Raw genomic sequence first — 15,973 nt, 5'->3', positions numbered from 1 at the left:
CTTGGGATGGGGAGCCATCTGTGAAGCTAGCTGAAAGCAATCGTTTGCTTTCCATTTTTAAATGGAATTTCCCCAGGGAGGGGAATCTTTGTTCAATTCCTCCCACCACTGTAGAAAAGTTCAAAATTCAAGATGGATTCCAGCATCAGGTGGCATGGTCACATGTCTGTAGAACCAACTATACTTTAGGCTTACAGGAAAAACAAGGCAGTTTACAGATCATTGTCTTGATCACCAGGCTGGTAAGTTCCTTAAGTACCACTAATGGCTTTCACTAGAAGAACTAGATTAATAAACAGGTTTACACTTGGTATTTCACATACAGTAATGATACATGCACACAAAAAGAATATACACGTTCAGTGGATTACAAGCTTTTCAGTGACCGGATATATGCCACATTTTACATAAAGCATATTTGACTGATGCATATTCATATTCAAAAACATATTTCCATAAAAATGAAGGCACAGCATCACCATGTTACCACCAGCTTGTAAGTCAGTTCTTCATTGGTGGCAAGCTGTGAATCTGAGTGCATACTCTTGCAATTTATTATCTCTTCTTTCTATTCCAACTAGTGGTGCGCTATGAATTTTACTAAATTACAATGGATATGTTTTAATAATTCAAGAGACATTGCAAATCAAAGTAACTCCATGCTTGTTTACAGAGCCACCTTATTTGGTTTGTTTATTTGTAAATTTTCATTCAATTGCTCTTCACCTACCTACCCATACATGGTCTTTAACATGTAGCCTTTGCAGAGAAACAAGGGGAAACTTTATTTCCTATTACGCCACTGCACAGGCAATGGAAAAGCAACAAATAGGTCTTAAATAGTTGGAATGCAGTCAGGTACTTTGGTTCAGCAACCTTACATCTAATATCTTTATATTTGCAGGCTTCCATTTTAAATGTAGTTTTTTAAAAAAACCATAGTGGATATTTGGTATGGCTTTTATAATAACTGCTTAAAGCAGTAACTAGATTTTTTTTTCTCTGTCTTTTTCTCTTTTGAGAATTTGATCATCTAAGTGATACTCCATTTTCTGGTGATGAAGAAAATGGTGGAAATGAGGAAGTAAAGACTGAAATCAATGGAAATTGGATACCTGCATCTTCAGTTATTGAAGCTAAAATTAATGCTAGAGCAAAGAGACGGTTAAGGAAAAATTCTTCTCGAGATTCTGGGAGAGGAGACTCTGTTAGTGATAATGGAGAGGCACTGAAAAGTGGAGTCACTGCACCAACTAGCCCAAAGGGAAAATTTCTGGACAGACGATCCCGGTCTGGAAAGGGAAGGGGACTACCCAAGAAAGGTTGGTGTGGTCTACTATGAAAGGTCTTTACTTATGGGCTTTTGTCTAAACCGGTAGTTCCCAACCGCCTGTCTGCAGACCACTGGCTGCCAGGCCATGCCTATGGCATGTAGACACACGTTTTCCCTGCCAGTTCCACTCCTGGGATCAAGACAACACCGGGCCCCGGGGGCTGTCCCACCCCAAGCAGCGCTGGCTTCTCCAGGCTGCAGGTGGTGCTGTAGATAACCCAAGGCAGCGCTGTGGCTAGAGCAGAACCCCAGTGACATTCGGCTCCTTGCCTGCTCTTCCTTCCCCCTCTTCCAACTGGCAAGCATGGGGCCGGGATCCCACTGGCGCAGAAGGAAGGTGCTGCGGCCTCCAGGGAGCTGCTGTTCATGGGAAGTGGAGGAGGTAGCCGCCACTGAGCTGCCCAGGGCAGGAAGGGGAGGCTGGGCACTGGCTGGCAGGGAGTAGGGAACAGAGCAGCGGTTGGGAGGAGCTTTGCTCATGTGTGTTATCGCACTCCCCAGCTTTGGGTTGCTGATGGCGCGGAGTGGGCCAGGAACACGGCCTGAGCAGTTTGTGCTGCCTGAGTGGCAGCCATGGGGGGGGGGGCCTGCCCAGATAGTGTGTCCGATGGGCGCCCAGGAGATGGAGGTGGGAGAAGGTGCTGAGGCCTAGCTTGTTTGGGGCTGGCAAAGTACAACCCTTCCCCTCCCCCCCCGGAAATGCTTGCGTGTCTGAGAAAACAGTGCATAGGCTCGCGCTAGCCCTTTCGGCAGCTTCCCCGGAGACTGTGGGAAGTGGTGCCGGGTTGGCTGTGAGGGGAAGCCGCCGGGCCCAGAGATGACCGATCCCGACGTGGAACTGTGGGAGAAGTTTTGGTGAACAGTAAATTTCCTGCCAAATACATTGCTCGGGGGTGCCCAGACCTGTCACAAATGTTTGAGCGAATTCGGCTAATAGTTTCTGCCTGGAAACAAACAAACCAGTCAACCCTAAAAACAAAAAGTTTGGCCGTGTTAAAATGATTCAGGTTTGGAAGAGTCGAAACGAACTATTTTGACATCTTCAGTTTTAGTCAGTATCGTCTGTAGATATCTGCAAACTCTGATCCCTTACAACGACATGTGTGCATACAGATGTGATATAAAATAACACGTGACCTCTTAAAATTAATTACCCAAATGAATATGCAAATGTTACTGGTCCACCAAAAGTTTTATGAACGGGTTTGCTGATCTGCAGTTTTAAAAAAGGTTGGGAGCCACTGGTCTAAAGACATGTTTTTCTGTTTGGATTCTTTTCTCCCTGAACAACATTTTCTGTCTCTTCACCATTTCAGTAGTACTTTTTATAATGGTTTTTTATGGGGATGGCCACAGTCTTCAGTAGTGGATTATGGTATGCACGCACACATGCATTTTTCATTATGCCAAGCACAATTGACTTTTCTTTAGGGTGCTTTTTTATATCATGTACAGTACAATCTACAGATCATGAGGCTTATGATGGAGTTTCTGTCAGGGATACTCCCTTTAATTTAAAGCACAATTATTTCAACCTTCAACACTTTTAAAGCTGCCCCATGTTGCTTACGCTTTCCTGACTCAATAGATCAAAGCCCAAATTGCTGAGAGTGGAAAGGATATTATGCAAGTACTTCTGCATATGCCAGAAAATCTGAAGCTTTCACACATGTGCCTAAATGAAACATGATAGAATGGAGATATTTTGAGCTCCGCCTAGCATTTACCATACCTTTTTCATTTTTGCATGTTTGGTCAGGTGGTGCAGGTGGCAAAGGTGTTTGGGGTACACCTGGGCAAGTGTATGATGTGGAGGAAGTGGATATTAAAGATCCCAATTACGATGATGACCAGGTAAGCAAGTGTTTTGCCTTATACAGTGTGAGTCTGAGATGGAAATGGCCTTTTTATTCATAGTAATTGGTGTGATGTTTATTAAGACCGGATCCTAAAGATGTTAAACATCTGGCCCTTAAAAAAAATGCATGCTTACTTTTAAGCACATGAGCAGGCCCATTAACTAGTAAGGAGGTTATAGGAACCTGCTCTGAGGTCAGGCCCGTATGCAGGAATTTCTGTGGGGGGTGCTTTTTTTGTAAATATGGACTGCAAGGGTGCAAACGCACCCCTCATAGTCCCCCCAGTAAGTGTGCTTCGGCTGGCCAGGTGAAGGCTGGGATTGATTTTTTTTTTTTTTTCCTGACCCTTCTCCAGGCCTGGGCTGGCCCCAGGAGTGGAGGAATCAGCCCCAGCCTTCCCCTGGTCAGACGGACCATGCTTACTTGGAGGATCCCTCTGTGTACAGGCCTGCATTAACTGGTAGAAAGGCTGTTGGAGTCATTGCACATTGTTAAGAATAATTAAATTACATGGCAAACCAGAAACACTTAATTGGAAAAAATGAATGTGACAACATAAATGGATAAGTGGGGGTTTTTTTTTCATCAGAATGGGTGGTTTGTGCATAAGAATTTTCTTTTTAGCATGATTTTTAAAGAGCCGTGGGAATAAAATCATTAGTTTGAGCCAACTTAATACTGGAAGGAACAATGCAGGTGTAAATTTCCAACAGAAATGCTGCTATACTGTTGTCTCGGTATGACATAAACATACAAATGTTACTTTACTGCTCTTGAGCTTCCCTGGACTAGAGGCTGCCAGTTGTGCTCTTTTGTGGTGAGATCAAAAGAGAGGTTAATTCACGTATGGTCCACTTCCAAAAATGTTCATTTATTTTTGAAGTACTTAACTTAAGGCTGCTTGGGAAGAAGAAAAATAGGTTGCTGCTTTATCGGGGAGGGGAGGGTAACTTGTCGGGGAAGATGCACAAAGTCTGGTCTAAACTTAGAAGTTATGCTGCACATTTTTGTTATCCTGCAGAGCTAGATAAGAATTTGTCACCTTCCCTTCCATGTATGATACACACACACTATTTCTAATAGTATCGTGCCAGAAGAATCCTAGGTGCTTACAGTATTGGAAGTTATAATGTTGTACTCAATACCATTTCTCTCTCTTTCTCTCTCACTCGCGCACACTCGCACGCACGCACACACATACACAATGTATTGGAAGTTATAATGTTACTTACTAGCAAATTAAGTTTTTATATTTTTGGGAAATGTTGACTTTGGTCTTTGCTTAAAACTAATGAATTTGTAATGAGTATATGGAAAGGCACAATGCATCTATTGCTGATTAGAAATCCTGGCTGCCTGTACCCAATAGTTAATGATTTAGAAAGCATTTAAGCTTGGCAATAAAGAGCGTCTGAGAGAGTGTCTGCTGTTCAGATGCAGTATCTGATTTTTTTTTAAACAGGAGAACTGTGTCTATGAAACCGTAGTTCCACCTTTGGATGAAAGAGCATTTGAGAAAACTTTAACACCAATCTTGCAGGAATACTTTGAACATGGAGATACTAATGAAGTTGCGGTATGTCTGACAGCTTGTATTTTTTTTTTTTAAATATCATATTTACATGGGAAATCACAGCCAATTAAAAATGAGATTATAGCGGTGCTGATATGGATATTCCATTAAGGCATCCAAACAATCTTCCCTCTGCCCTTATTGCGATGATTTGAAAATTGTTTATTAAATCTTTAAGCTGTTTTACTAAATTAACATTTTTATTAAAATGTTAATATATTTTCTTCTTCTCTTATTTAGGAGATGCTGAGGGATTTAAATCTTGGTGAAATGAAATACAGTGTGCCAGTGCTGGCCGTATCATTGTCTTTAGAGGGGAAGGCTAGCCACAGAGAAATGACATCTAAGCTCCTCTCTGACCTTTGCGGGACAGTAGTGAGCACAAGTGATGTGGAAAAATCATTTGATCGACTACTTGAAGAGCTACCTGAATTGGTGTTGGATTCTCCCAGAGCGCCACAAGTATGCCTAAAGCCTTTTGCACCAGATTTTTGTCTTTATCTGCCATGGCTAGCATTGTTCCGTTAAACTACTTCATGAAATAAGGAGCAATGTATTTTAAAGAGCTTAGTGGCATTATCATTTGTATGCGATAGTTCCCTTCTGTCTCACCACTCCCCTTCCCAACTCTCAGGCTGGTATTTTAATTTGAGACGTTTCCCTTTTTATTTATTTATTTTTAAATCTATCCCTTCTTCAAATAGTGCTCCTATGTACCCCACTTCCGGTGTGCATATGCACCTTTACTTTTAACTGAGGGTTTTTTTCGTTGGCTGTGAATTGGGAACTATGAGTAGCAGTATCCTGGTCCCATTGGCTGAGAACGGCGATCCACGGTCAGTGAGAGCTGCAAACACCTGCACAGCAGAGGCGCAGGTAAATATAGTGGCAGCGACTCGCCAGGGGCTAACCCTGGCGAACCACTGCTATCTTCTCGCCCACCCCTGAGCTGGGCCATTGAGCTCTAGATTATTCTGACCTCTAGGCTTCTGTAAGTGGACGTCTTTGCAGCTGCTGCCAACGAAGTGCAAGAAATTTGGTTTGAGAGGAGGTGTGTGTCATCAGTCTTTGGGAGATGTCTCTCTCATTTGTTGAATGGAGGGCCTTTTCTATGCATATCTTCCAGCACCATTGATTCTGAATATATTGAATAAAATCAATCAAGAGAAAGCCAGAGTTACTCTAGTTGCACCAACTTGGCTGAAGCAGGTTTGGTACACTTACTTGATGTGCCTTACTTGTCTGTTTTTTCAGCTTCCAACCATTTCCAGTCTGCTGTCTCAGGATTCTGGTCTGTGTCTTTCTCCTCCAATTCTGGCAGTATTAAATGTACCAATCACTGCAATTTGCTAAGCAGCAACCTGGTTATCAGTGCATCCTGATATATGCCTCTAGTTCAATGTTTCTTACACTTTTTAAGACCAAGGAACACCAAACAATATTTTTTTATGGGGAACACCAAGGATTTTTTTTGTTTGGGGGGGGAGGGAAGCCCCCAGGGAAAAGTTGAGCAAAAAGAAGAGGCTTGTCCCTTTAAGGGCAGCCATTTTGAATGCTTTTCTCTCCGCGGAACACACCTTTAAGAAACGCTGCTCTAGTTGGTTGTTGCTGTTGTCCTGGCAGTCCTTTTTTCAGAATTGGATCAAACTCCAAAGCCCCCTCTTCTTTCAAGGGATACCATTCCAGAGTCATCTGAAGTGGAGCTCCCACAGGCCAATATTCAAAGAAAGAAAAGTTACCTACTTAGTGCAGTAGCTGGAGCTCCTCCAATATGTGTGTCCTTATGTGTACTCCACTACCTGCCTTCCTTCCCCTCTGCTTCATAGTTTTATCCTGGGGGACTTCATGGATGAGGAGGGCTTGCCTGTACACCTGCGTATAGCTTTGATATGGGGCATGAGGATGAATAATGATGACCAGGTCAAATGGGTGCTGCTACCAAAAACTCTCTGATCAAAGGTGCATAGTGTCTATGTGCACCTGAAGTGGAGCATTCACAGGGATGCACATCTTGAATAACTCCAGCTACTGTCCAAGATGCATTACCTCCCTGAACCTGAATAACTATGAAAGTGAAAATGTCTATTTAGAAATCATGGGGAATGCAGTGTCTTGAAAGTGTTCCTCTTTTGTTGCAGTTGGTGGGTCAATTTATTGCTAGAGGTGTTGGAGATGGGATTTTATGTAATACTTACATAGACGGCTACAAAGGCACCGTGGATTGTGTCCATGCTCGGTAAGTGGTTGGTTGCTCTTTGTAATTGGCATGTGTAGTTTACTTTTGAAAATCCTAAGAAAGCAAACCAGTAATTTGGTATTTTAAAATAAAGTAGGTGTGGCCACGCTCTTCTAAAAAAACCAAGTCAACAACCTTTAAGGGAACCCCCAAAAAAGGCATTCCACCCCAATCTTTTAAATCAAGACATACTAAAACTTCTGGCAAACTCAGTCTAGGGATGTTAAGAAGTGGATATTTAACTAATCGAGTAGACGATACAATTTTTATCAACTACTCAATTAGTCGAAAGGCAGACCGGCTCAGTCCGGAATCGCACCGGGTGTGGGACCAAACCCTGCTGCAGCTCTTCAATTTAAAAGGCAGTAGGATCCTGGCAGCCTGCCCCCCTCAACTCCTGCTGTGTTTTAAATGGCAGAGCCCCAGTGGGGTTTGGTCCCAGACTGACACGTGTAGCCTGGGAAGGAGCTCTAGTGAAATTACCGTAAATTAGTGCATATAACCCACGCACGAGTATAACCCACACACTAGTATAACCCCGTGGTTTTCCTTGAATGAGTAAAAAATGTCTTGTATACCCTGCGCATGTGGATAGCCTGCGTGGTATACGAGACTTGGTGTTAACTTGTATTTTAAACTGTGCCGGGGTGAGGGGGACTTAGCCAAACATCCCACCACCAAACGTGAGCCTGCGGGAGGGGAGCCTCACTCATCCCCAGGTCCCGTGCAGCCGCAGCAAGGCCCAGCCTCCGGGCTGGGGAGCAGAGAGCGCAAGCACGCTGGCCGGCCTACGGGAGGGGAGCCGCACTCGCACCCATGTGAGTAAAAATAAATGTGTATACCCCGCAGACAAGTATACCCCGTGGGAAAGGTAAGGGAGGGTTGTAAAAACATATATAACCCGCAGGTTATATGCGCTAACTTACGGTAGCTATCTGTTAAAACAATATAGAATAGCGCAGATATAATTTGGCAGGCTACATGCGAGCTAGGACTGAGCCGGTCTGCCTGCCCAGCCGGCAGCAGCCCCTGTGCATGGGGGTCCCAGTGGAGAGTTGGGACGGCCCCTTACACAGGGGCTGTTGCCATGAAGCAGCCCCTGTCCGCAGCCGGGGGGTTGCTTTGTGGCAGAAGTTCCACCCTTTTCCCCCTCCCCCACACCTCTTATGGATATAGCAGCGAAGCTGGCACCGAAGAGACAGTGCTGAGGGAAACTGGCTTTAAGCCAGCTCCCACCAGCACCCGCTCCTGCTCTCACTCCTTGCTACCTCTGATACAGAGGCAGCAAGGGGTGTGGGGATGTGAGTAGTCAACTCGACTAAACATAGGTTTATCGGGTAGTCAACTAGTGGACTACATCCCTAACTTAGTCTTTAGTACTTAATTGAATTTAATTCAGGCAGTAAACTAAATTTGTTTAGCATTTTTGCAAACTGTGAATTCTTGTAGTTAAACCTTCTTCAGCCACTTGAAAAGAGCTTACTGACTCATATTTAAGAGAGTTTTTTTATTCCATCATCAGCATTTATTAGGATGGGCTTTGATATAAAGACTTGATATAATCGGTAGGTAGGTCAGGATAAGCAACATAGGGATTCTGTGAAATAAACAGTTAAACCCTTTTTGCTTCTTCTTTGTTTGATGCTCTCTGAGCAGCACTTTCTCAAACATTATTGTCCTGTGTGGATATGAGAACTCCATTTCAGAGTCAAAACTATTTGAAGGAGCAGCCTAATGTGCAAAGGTTGCGGAGGAAAATAAGGTTTGAAAAATGCCCTCTGATTTTTGGTTACATTTGGTTTTTGTGTACAGTGTTGACCTTTCAGAAGTGAGGAGCATCCATAGCTAGCTATCACTGACATCAGTTAATGCCGCTGGTACTTTGTACCTCTGAAAACTAGGCTACTGTTTAGGTTGCCTAACTTTAGGCACCCAAGTGTGAAAAAGTCTTTCAATTATGCAGACCCTTCTTACTGTGGTAGAAGGAATTTGGTCCCCCTCCACTTCTGAGTTTACTTCTCACCTCCTAGTCACTTTAGATAGTGAGTACAGTTTTCCATAATATGGCTGTGACCATCCTGAACAAATGCCTGTGTACTCTCCCCCCTTGTTTTGGGATTTAGGATTTTTCACACCTAGTTCCAGTAAGGTGGCAAGCTTCCCTAGTTCCCCTGTGTCCTTGGAAATTCTGTATTTGGTGTTCCTCTGCTGAAGCATCACTTTTGTCTTCAGACCTCAGGAGTCCCAGAACTCTTTGAACCCTAAGAAGGTAACTGTTCTCCAAAGTATAAAGGAGAATGGTTACTCCCTTTGGTAAGGGCTTACCGGTTAAGGCTAATCAGTGGGGTGGGAGGAAGGAGCAGCTTCCTGCTAGTGATGGTGGTAGTGGGGTACTCCATCCCTGTGGCAGAGAGGGGGTTGCCCTAGCTGGGCTTGAGCGCTCCCCATTACCTCTTGCGCCCCTCCCCCTTAATTGGTTAATCAGTTAAACAGTATGTTTAACTGGTTAGCCAATTAAATAGGATTTTACATCCCTAATCAGAACATAGCTGAAGGGGGAGAGTTGGTGCGGAAGAGATCTTTAGAAAGCTTAGTTCCAGGCTGCCGATGTGGACTCTATATTTCCTGAACAGACAGCGTCTTCTGAACTATCTCTGATGTGTGAGCATCTCATCTAAGAAGGATGGCAATCTGTAGTGATGTGTAGATTTTGGGTTGCCTAGAAATAAGGGTAAGATTTCTTGAATTGGATCTCCCTAGTCATTTATCGTGGGAAGCTGTTACTAGCTGAGTAGAAGGAAATAGGTGTTCTGTCCTCTTATGTCAAATGAAGGAAGCATAGTAGATAATGATGAAGAAATTAGAAAAATAGCCTAGCTCACAGAACCAAGTTCTGCAATAGAAAACAAGGCATTTCCCTTCCCTTCTCTGAGTAAATTTGTGTAAATAATTTAAAAAAAATTTTGTTTTATAGAGCTGCATTAGACCGAGCTACTGTGCTGTTGAGCATGACAAAAGGTGGAAAGCGTATAGACAATGTATGGGGATCAGGCGGTGGCCAGCAACCTGTAAAAAATCTTGTTAAAGAGGTAGCTAATATGTATGAAATCTGTCATGTGAGGGGGAGAGCGTGTGTGTATCAGACCTCATACTGATTGACTGGGAGGGAGGACAGATGCATTAACCCCACACTTAAACAGTGTTTTGCTGTTTTTGAAATGTGCCTTTATTATGAATTAATAATGTTGACCGGTAATACTAACTGAAAAGGACATCTGTAGGCTTGTTTAATACTCGGTTTTGTACAGCAAATACCCTAAAGATAATATGTAAGAACATTACAGCCATACTGGGTCAGACGAAAGATCCATCTAGTCCGTTATCCTGTTCTCCAACAGTGGCCAATGCCAGCTGATCCAGAGTGAACAGAACAGGTAGTCATCAAGTGATCTCTCTCCTGTCACCCATTTCCAGCTTCTGACAAACAGAGGCTAGAGACACTCTTTCTACCCTTCCTGGCTAATAAGTATGAATGGACCTATCCTCCATGAATTTATCTAGTTTTTTGGGGAGGAGGGCTGTAATTAAGAGCTTCTGATCTTTGAAAAATAGGTTAATAGAAGATGCTATCCTGAGAAATCCTGAGGTTGGGATGGTTGTATTTAATTTAGTCTCCTTTTTGGCCTCATGGTTGAAGGTTAGCTTTTTCAGACACTCAAATTAGGATGGGGAAGTAGCAACAGCAATTAGTTTGGGATACATTCTGAATATTAATGGAAAATTCTAAAGGAAGGAGCCTGTGATTTTGAGGTTTCAAACCTGGTTTAGTTGTAGGAAGATAGTGCAATCATAAGTCACCAAAAAATGAGGGTGAGGAGATTTGGAGAAAAGAAAATGAATTTGATCTGAGCCATAGTAAGCTTGAGTCGCCCATGGGCATTTTATCAAACATTATTTCTAATTATGGGCAGCATGTTAAATATATGTGTTTAAACACTCTATGTTTTTTAAATTTGTGTCTGGATTCTGGATAAGGGTTCAGCATTGTATAGTTAGATATAACTTCTCAAGATATGTGTTCATTAAAACACAGCTGTTGCAATCATAAGTCACCAAAAAATGAGGGTGAGGAGATTTGGAGAAAAGAAAATGAATTTGATCTGAGCCATAGTAAGCTTGAGTCGCCCATGGGCATTTTATCAAACATTATTTCTAATTATGGGCAGCATGTTAAATATATGTGTTTAAACACTCTATGTTTTTTAAATTTGTGTCTGGATTCTGGATAAGGGTTCAGCATTGTATAGTTAGATATAACTTCTCAAGATATGTGTTCATTAAAACACAGCTGTTGCAATTTGGGATACGTAGTTTTAAAATGTATGTCACTTGCTTGTTCCTTGGCTGCATAGTGAATTGATCAGATTAATTGTAAGATTTGAAATTATACCTTGCATTTGTTTAAAAAAAATATTATAGATTGACATGTTGCTGAAGGAGTACTTACTTTCTGGAGATGTATCAGAAGCTGAACGTTGCCTTCAGGAACTAGAAGTGCCCCATTTTCACCATGAACTTGTATATGAAGTAAGACAGAAATCGTATTCATTTATCCACAGTAAAAAAAAGTTACAATAAGTAAGAGCAGACACTAGGTTTAATTTGTATGGTTATGCAAGTAACGTAACTGGAATCTTCATCTCTACTTGTGCTCAGATAAACTGTTGGTGTCTTCAGGACGATATACATTTAAACTGTATGAGTCTTTGTATATTTTATACTAAGAGAGCCATTTCACAGTTTTCTGCTATGGAATAACAGCAAGAAACTCAAGCTTCAGTTTTGTAGTTAAACCTATATTTTCTTGTTTGATAGTTCTGTGAGCCATTTATTGCACCAGGTTTCAATCAGGCCTCTTTTAATAAGTCTTTACCACTTCTGTTAGGCTATCCAGTTAATCCTTTGCCGGGGGAGGGTTGTTCCGTGTAGTATACTTCCTAGTATTTTGTCTAATCTTCTTTTAATGACCCTGAGAGAAGAGCAGTTGAAGAAAGTCCCTTCTCCTTAAGAAACTATTTCACAGTCTAATGCTGCCTTCTGTCAATACATTTTTGCTGATAGTGAGCCTACCCTAATTATTTTCCCTTTTATAAATGTTCTTCTTCATTCTCAAGAAGCTTTTTTGTCTCGGTGTTTGCATCCTTCAAACGAGTGTAAATTTTAATTTCTCATGACATCAGACAGTAGAGCCATTCACACTGCTGTTAACTGATGCCTAAGTATTGTCATGTGACTTAGAGTACTTCTAGGCATTGTCCAGAAAGCTTATGTTCTCTCTTTCCTCTTGCCTGATGGGCAGTTATCTACAGTAACATCTTTCTTGTTTTCCACCAGATGCTTTGTTGTTATATTGTAGGATACAAGTATTGTATGTGCATGTGATTAAATTTACATTTCTCCAATAGGGCATTTTACTACTCTGTTCACAGCATTCTCTTTCATTCTTTGTAAGATGTACTCTTGGTACTGGCTTTTAGTTAAACACGTCCTTTTGTGTCATTTTAGGCAATTATTATGGTTTTAGAATCAACTGGAGAAACAACCTTTAAAATGATGCTTGATTTATTGAAGTCCCTCTGGACATCTACTGTCATTACTCTGGACCAAATGAGACGAGTAAGTATATTTTTACACTGGAATAGTAATTCACCAAAAAAGTGTGTGTTTTCAAATCTCATTCCTGTTCTATTTCTTGCCTTATACTAGAGTGGTACTGCTGTGGTTCTGTTTGCCCTCCTTGTGACTTATACGACTAGGCTATAGCTGATGTTTCCAAGGCATAGCAATAAATGATATGTATAGAGGGAGTACCAGTGTTGTCTTAGGGTGTATCTACACAGCACCAGAAACTCAAAATATGCAGTTTGTGCCATGTATTTGCGTAGCTTATTTCGAGTCTGTTTTGAAATAGCTTATTTTGTCATTTGGCGCTGTCTATACAGCACCATATTTTGAAATACATTGCTATTTCAAGCCATTCCTTACTCCTCATACAGTGAGGTTTACAGGGATGGTGAAATAGCGCATCCGCTTTATTTCAAAATAGCAGACGCATTCAGAAGACACAAGGGGTAGCTATTTCAGGATATCTCTGGTATCCCTAAATAACTTTATTGTATAGACATACCCTCATAGAACTACAGAGTTGAGACTAATTTAAAATATGGTCTGATAACAAGGAAACGTTAAGGTTTCTTACTGAATTATGCAGTTTAATTACTAAAAATGTAAATCTTTCATAATGTTGCAATATAAAAGAGGTTGTTATAGAGCCTGACCACTCATTCTTACTGAAGTAGTTTTATTTAGCTCTACTTGATTTTTTAAAAATTACTTTGAGTATAAAAACAAAATAATTTAACTCTATCTGAATTATAAAATGTAGTTCTGCTGTAAGGCCTGAACAAGTGACAGTATGTTGGTTCCCAGTTTGTGAGAGGATCTGTGACACATTCAGTCCAATTTCCATTTTCTCTGGGCCTCCACTGCCCTTCGTCCAAGAACAAGGGAAGTGGTTTGTGTACGGAATGGATTATTGAGCAGTCTGAGCTAGGGATGTGAAAGTGCAACCATGTATATGGTTGAGCCACGTGCATGGTTACATGCAACCCTCCCTTACCCTCCTTCTGCCTCTGTATCAAAGACAGCAATACAGTGGGGCCGTGTCACGGGGTGCACCCTTCCTTCCGAGTAAATATGGTTCGTACCACCTAGTCCCCAAAGTTAATGCCCCTCTAACAGGGCAAATACGGCTCTTGTAGTCTAGTCCCAGTAGAAGCTGCTCTGGGGCCAGGGATCCCTCTGTCCAGGGTAGGAAAATGGGTAGTAGGGGCACCTGGGCCCGCCCTCTCCACCGGCTCCCAGCCCAGGGACCTTTAGGCAGAGACTATTGCTCCTGCCTGCTCGGCGGGGAATCCGTCTGCTATATGCCAAGGCGCTCTAGCAGTCCCCTGCCCTGGGCTGCTTCCTACCACGCCCTGGCACCCCTGTAGTCTGCTTGCCTCGGAATCAATATTTGCTGGGGTTGCAGGTGATCCAGTGTCTCAGGCGGGGGTGGCTGCTGGCTTTTACTCCTGGAGTCCGTTGCGGGCTCTGTCTCTGGCCTCAGCTGCTGCAGAAACACCAGGGTTGCTGCCTGCTCCCTTCCACCCTCCTGCTGCCTCCCCAAATGCAGGGCTCTCTCTGCTCTTATACCTGTGCTCTGCTGGGAGCATACCAGGGGGCCTCTTCCGCCAGCTGGGCCTGGGCTGCCCTCTGCCCTTCAGTGTGGGACTTGTCTGCCCCATCACAGGCGGGGAGAACAGGTGGGAGTTGGTGCGTGAAGGGAACCAGCTTTTAAGCTGCACCCTGTGCACTGCTGCCTCTGTGTCGTCCCCCCCCCAACCATGTAACTGCTGAAATTTTCAGTGATTACACGTTTACTTGAATAAATGCATTTTAACATCCCTAATCTTAATTGGCATGTTGGGGAGATGACCCACTCTCTGCTCAGTGATGGGAGGAATAGTAAAAACTCTAGAAACATTTCTGATGTTATTGCCTATGAAACTGTACTGTACAGGCAAGTTTAGACCAGTCACAGTCGGGTCCTCTAATTTTTGGGGAACCTTAAGATTCAATTAGTACATCTACCTAGGTAAGTAGATACATTTGGGGATACTGTGGTCTATAGCATGGTGTTAACTTGCAGCTGAGGTAGTGTAGATCCCTTGAAATTATTTTCAATACTTTAAAAAAAATTACTTGGATTATTATAATACCCTCAGAGTATAAAAGAGTAACCTCTCTTGTGGCAAAATGTAACTTCATTACTCTAACACTGCTCTTGCAGGGTTATGAACGAGTTTACCGTGAAATCCCAGATATTAACCTGGATGTGCCACATTCATACTCGATGCTTGAGCGGTTTGTAGAGGAATGTTTTCAGGCTGGAATCATTTCTAAACCACTGAGAGACCTCTGTCCTTCAAGGTACTTTTCATATAACTGTAAACAAAGCTGGTATATTAAGTTTGCCTGACATTTCCTGTTATAAGACCTTGTCTTCAGATGTGTAGAACTTTGCCAAACTGTAAGCATTTAGATTGAAACATTTCATGTCTGCCTCAGGCTGAATTGTTTTGGAAAATATCAGCCAAAAGGGTAGTGCAGTTGCTGAAAATGAACCTATGAAATAATACATTGTGTTTGATCAATGTTTAAAAAAAATCATAGCAACTCTTTCTTTGGAGAGCTCTGAAGCTCCCATTCTTTGGAGCAGGAATTTGGCAGGATGTGGACATTTTTCAGGGATGTGTATTTTTCCATCCCTAGTGAAGATCTGCCCAAATTTGGTCAATTTTATAAGCTTTTGAAAATTCAGTTCACACATACTTTTTTAGATAAGTTTTTAACAGCTACATTCCCTAAAGATTCCATCTACACTTTGCATACTCTACTGCAGGATTTTCCCTGTAATTGCAGGTCTGGAGACCAGAACTGAGAGCACAAAGACATCAGTGTTCTCAATGAAGACCTCCTTTTAGCTAGCAAACAAAATGAGTTTTGGCCTGCCAGTGGATTACCCTGATAGGCCACATGCTGAAGGTTGCTGGCCCCTGAGTTAGGTTTCTTACACAGAAATTAATTTTCAGCAGATCAAATTTTTTAAAAAAAAGTCCTTTAAAAAAACCCCACAGTATATGCCTATCTTCCTAACAGCAATAAACTCAGGGATTTTTTTATTCTCATCCCAGACAGAACCAACATCCATAAACTAGGGACTAAAAATTGTCCCTCTTTGAAGAGTTAAATTCATTAAGTTTAAACTGATATATTATCACCTATAGGTGTTTTTTAATCATTTAAAATGTAAAGCTCCATTATTCTTCAATGTTAGTTACTATGTTTAGCAGCACTTTCAAAATAACTTT

General features: G+C 42.1%; 1 protein-coding gene across 4 annotated transcripts in view; it reads left to right on the top strand.

The window, feature by feature from the left end:
• Window positions 1–15,973, top strand: part of PDCD4 (programmed cell death 4) — a 32,855-nt gene that overhangs the window by 14,845 nt on the left and 2,037 nt on the right. For all 4 annotated transcript variants that reach the window (XM_075935484.2, XM_075935482.2, XM_075935480.2 and 1 more), the window contains 9 exons: window positions 1,023–1,322; window positions 3,093–3,187; window positions 4,655–4,768; window positions 5,006–5,227; window positions 6,904–7,001; window positions 9,976–10,090; window positions 11,481–11,588; window positions 12,567–12,677; window positions 14,893–15,032. In XM_075935484.2, the coding sequence (XP_075791599.1) occupies window positions 1,023–1,322; window positions 3,093–3,187; window positions 4,655–4,768; window positions 5,006–5,227; window positions 6,904–7,001; window positions 9,976–10,090; window positions 11,481–11,588; window positions 12,567–12,677; window positions 14,893–15,032 (1,303 nt within the window). The remainder of the gene's footprint in view (window positions 1–1,022; window positions 1,323–3,092; window positions 3,188–4,654; window positions 4,769–5,005; window positions 5,228–6,903; window positions 7,002–9,975; window positions 10,091–11,480; window positions 11,589–12,566; window positions 12,678–14,892; window positions 15,033–15,973) is intronic.

This window comes from Pelodiscus sinensis, chromosome 8, assembly GCF_052426305.1.
Source record: "Pelodiscus sinensis isolate ZL-2025 chromosome 8, ASM5242630v1, whole genome shotgun sequence".
Lineage (NCBI taxonomy): Eukaryota > Metazoa > Chordata > Testudines > Trionychidae > Pelodiscus > Pelodiscus sinensis.
This window is presented reverse-complemented; position numbering and strand designations above follow the sequence as displayed.